Below are 3,923 nucleotides of genomic sequence, written 5' to 3' on the forward strand. Positions count from 1 at the left end.
GCGGTGCAGCCCCCGCCCGCCCCTCGCTGCCGCCCCGCGCCGTGGGGCGGAGCGGAACGCGGTTCCGCCTCGCCCCGGCGGCCGCCGTGAGCTGCGCTGCGGCGGCGCCCGCGGCCGCTCGGCGATGGCGGCGCGGGAGAAGCGCGGGGCGGGCGGGCGGCCGTGCCGCTGCTAAGTAGGGCAGGGGCGGGGGCGGCGGCGGCGGGGCCGTCGCGGCGGCTGCGCTATGCGGGCCGGGCGCGGGGGGCCGGCCGGGAGACGGCGCCGGGGGCGGCGCGCCCTGCTGCCCGCCGCGGGCCCCGGGGCACCGGGGCGCTGAGCAACAGTTGGCCCCGCCGCCGCCCAGCATGAAAGTGTGCCGGCGGAAGGCGCTGGCGCTGTGCCTGGGCTACGCGCTGCTGCTGCTGCTCGCCGCGCTCAACCTGCTGGAGTACAAGTGGCGACGGGAGCCGCGGCGCTGCGGGGAGCCCCCGGCAGCCCCCCGCCACCACCCCCCGCCGCCGCCGCCGCCGGCCGGGAGCCGCGGCCCGGCGGGCGCCCGGCGGCAGCTGGTCTATGTCTTCACCACCTGGCGCTCGGGCTCGTCCTTCTTCGGGGAGCTCTTCAACCAGAACCCCGAGGTCTTTTTCCTCTACGAGCCGGTGTGGCACGTCTGGCAGAAGCTGTACCCCGGTGACGCCGTGTCGCTGCAAGGGGCGGCCCGCGACATGCTGAGCTCCCTGTACCGATGCGACCTCTCCGTCTTCCAGCTCTACAGCACGGCCGGCGCCGGCAAGAACCTCACCACGCTCGGCATCTTCGGGGCGGCCACCAACAAGGTCATCTGCTCCTCGCCCCTCTGCCCGGCCTATCGCAAGGAGGTGGTGGGTATGGTGGACGACCGGGTGTGCAAAAAGTGTCCACCGCAGCGCCTCAGCCGCTTCCAGGAGGAATGCCACAAGTACCACACGCTGGTCATCAAGGGCGTACGCGTTTTTGACCTGGCCGTCCTCGCCCCGCTCATGCGGGACCCGACCCTGGACCTCAAAGTCATCCATCTGGTGCGGGACCCCCGGGCCGTCGCCAGCTCCCGCATCAAGTCCCGGCACGGCCTCATCCGGGAGAGCCTGCAGGTGGTGAGGAGCCGGGACCCCCACATCCACCGCATGCCCTTCCTTGATGCTGGCCACAAGCTGGGCGGGAAGAAGGAGGCGGGGGGCGGCTCGGACTACCATGCCCTGGGTGCCATGGAGGTCATCTGCAGCAGCATGGCCAAGACCCTGCAGACTGCTCTGCACCCCCCTGACTGGCTCCAGGGCAATTACATGGCCGTGCGCTACGAGGACCTGGTGGTGGAGCCCATCAAGACCCTGCGGCAGGTGTACGGCTTTGTGAACCTGGCGGTCAGCCCGGAGATGGAGAAGTTCGCCCTCAACATGACCAGTGGCCCCGGCTACTCCTCCAAGCCGTTCGTGGTGTCGGCCAGGAACGCCACCCAGGCGCTGAGTGCCTGGAGGACTGCGCTCAGCTACCAGCAGATCAAGCAGGTCGAGGAGTACTGCCACCAGCCCATGGCCCTGCTGGGCTACGAGCGGGTCGGCAGCCCCGAGGAGGTGAAGGACCTCAGCAGAACGTTGCTCAGGAAGCCGCGGCTGTGACGGGGCAGCGGCGCCCGCCGGGCAGCCGGGGCTGCGGAGCCCGGGCAGGGGAGCCGCTCCGGCTGCCTTGAAGGGAGGGAGGGAGGGAGCCGGGAAAAGCAACCTGGTCTCCGATTTCCTCCAAAGACTGCTGAAGGGTAACATACAGCAATGTGATGATTTCGTTCTTCCTTTTTAATTTTTTTTTTTTTTTTTTTATTACCCACCCCTTGCATTGGGTTAGATATGATTTAAAAAAAAAAAAAAAATCAAGTGGAACTGAAAATATGTGTAAAGCCCCTTCCTCCTCCTCTAAAACATCAGGCAGTTAATCTGTACCAAAATCGTGTTCATGAAGTTCTTGAGGGTTTGAAGATGGTAGCAAAAACTTGCACAATTCCTAACACATCTTTATCTCCCTTAGTGTGGAGGGGATGCCCTTGGAAAACATAATGCTGAAAATCAGACTTTTGTATGAAAGCAAATGTTCAGACATGATAGTAATAAAAGAAAATAATAAATGATATTCATTTTTATAATTACCTCAATTGTTTGGGAAATAGAGTGTTGCTTATGTACAGCTGGAGGGGATGCTTGCTTAAAATAACAACATGGACTTCTTAAAGGGTATGGGTGGAGGGCTGGAGTGCAACATTTGATGTGTACAAAGATCAGGAGCTGCTCTTGCAGGAACAGTACAGATCTCGCAAGTGTAGTGCAGGTTGTATGGCTATGTCAAAGCAGGTTTCTATTGAACTGTTGTCTTTTCAGTTGTATTTAAAAAGTCTTTCAAGTGCCACTGTATTAGTGTCCTAAGAGTTTAAAAACGTTTGCCATCGCAGCAGTATTTATTTTTGTCTTGACATGTATGTCCAGGAGTCACTGTCAAATAGAAGTGGATTTACGGCGTGACAAGAAATGCAGGATTTAAAAAGACATTTATCATTCTGGAAACATTAGCATGTGTGAAAACAAAAATAAAATTATATATATTATATATATTCTATAGTGCTAACAAAACATATGTAAGATATTTCTTGACATTGATTGGTAACAGGCATAGCAGGGAAGCATAGAAAAATGCATAAAATGATTAATTTTTTCCCTTTGTCTGTGTCTGAGGGTATATTTATATACTAAGAGGGAGGAAATGTACAGCTGTGTGTTCATGGCTGTAATAGAGCTTTTATGGAGCCAGCCCAGCGTTTGATTTCAGAGTGCTGGTTGGAGACTCGTTGCCTGTGAATTGTCATTGCTCTGTGATGGAGCCAGATGGTGGTCTGGCTCTTTCTGGGAGCTCTGCCTAGAGTCTGTCCCATCGTTAAAACTTGATGATTAAAAAAAAAAAAAAAGAAAAAAGAGATTTTACTACTTCTGCTTTTATAATTTCTTGGAAAAAGTCCTGATTTATTAAAGGTTAAGTGGTGTGTTGCATATGAAAAGTGCAGACACCCTAAGTAGTTTTTAATCTTGGTGTTCTCTGCTGCTCTTTGAAGGCTCATTTTGGAACTTGAGTTTTTAAACAAATGTAGTTTTGCCAAACAGTTCTCTTAGGAGACTACAGACTTTTCTACAGGAAGTACATTTTACATTGCCTATTTGGGTGTTGTGCCTTCAGAAAATGTGAAGAGTATGAGTAGGAAAAAGGAGATTGATTTGTGAAAATAAATTAATATAAACAGGATGCTGATAAGTGTGTGTGTATGTGTGGGTGTATGTGTGAAAATTTTAGTGATGTGTAATATGTCTATTTCTTGTAACTCAAAGAGCTGATAACTGGCTACTAAGATTTTTGAGTTCTTGATGAAATTTTGGCATTAGATGTTGAATTTATTCTGAAAAAGAAAAACATTTAATAAACTAGTTAAAAGATTATTGCATAAGGTTGCCTATACACTTGCTGAATGACTGCGTTACACGTTGGTTCCCTCAGCTCATTTTCACCATCAGTGAAATAACATAAAATCTAGCAATGGGAGATCTTTTAATTGTCCTGTTAGGATATATTTCCAGATTCCAGACAGCAGTGCTAGAAACGGGAGGGATAGTTAATTTGGTATTTAAAATACCGATTAAGGTACTTGTGTTGTTTTGGAATGATGTGTTTTGTGTTACCACTGTGCATGTTCAGTGCCGTGCTGAGAGGATTTTGGATGTTTGGCTTTGGGCTGTACCCAATGGGGTTTTTTATTTTCGTCAGTTGTTGTGTCTGGGGGCAGTGCTTGGAAATCTGACCTGCTTGTCGAGCAGTGTGCTTGCTTTTTGTCCATGCCTGCTTTCTGGAGCTGCCCCCTGCCCTGCCGGTGC

At 52.4% G+C, this 3,923-nt stretch overlaps 1 protein-coding gene across 1 annotated transcript; it reads left to right on the top strand.

The window, feature by feature from the left end:
• The first annotated feature begins 240 nt into the window (after positions 1-240).
• On the top strand, positions 241-3,496 carry CHST2 (carbohydrate sulfotransferase 2). The gene has a single exon (XM_015638254.3). The coding sequence runs from the start codon at positions 348-350 to the stop codon at positions 1,635-1,637; it is 1,290 nt and encodes a 429-aa protein (XP_015493740.1). The 5' UTR covers positions 241-347; the 3' UTR covers positions 1,638-3,496.
• Positions 3,497-3,923: the final 427 nt, after the last annotated feature.

The sequence above is a fragment of the Parus major genome, chromosome 9 (genome assembly GCF_001522545.3).
Source record: "Parus major isolate Abel chromosome 9, Parus_major1.1, whole genome shotgun sequence".
In the NCBI taxonomy this organism is placed as follows: Eukaryota; Metazoa; Chordata; class Aves; order Passeriformes; family Paridae; genus Parus; species Parus major.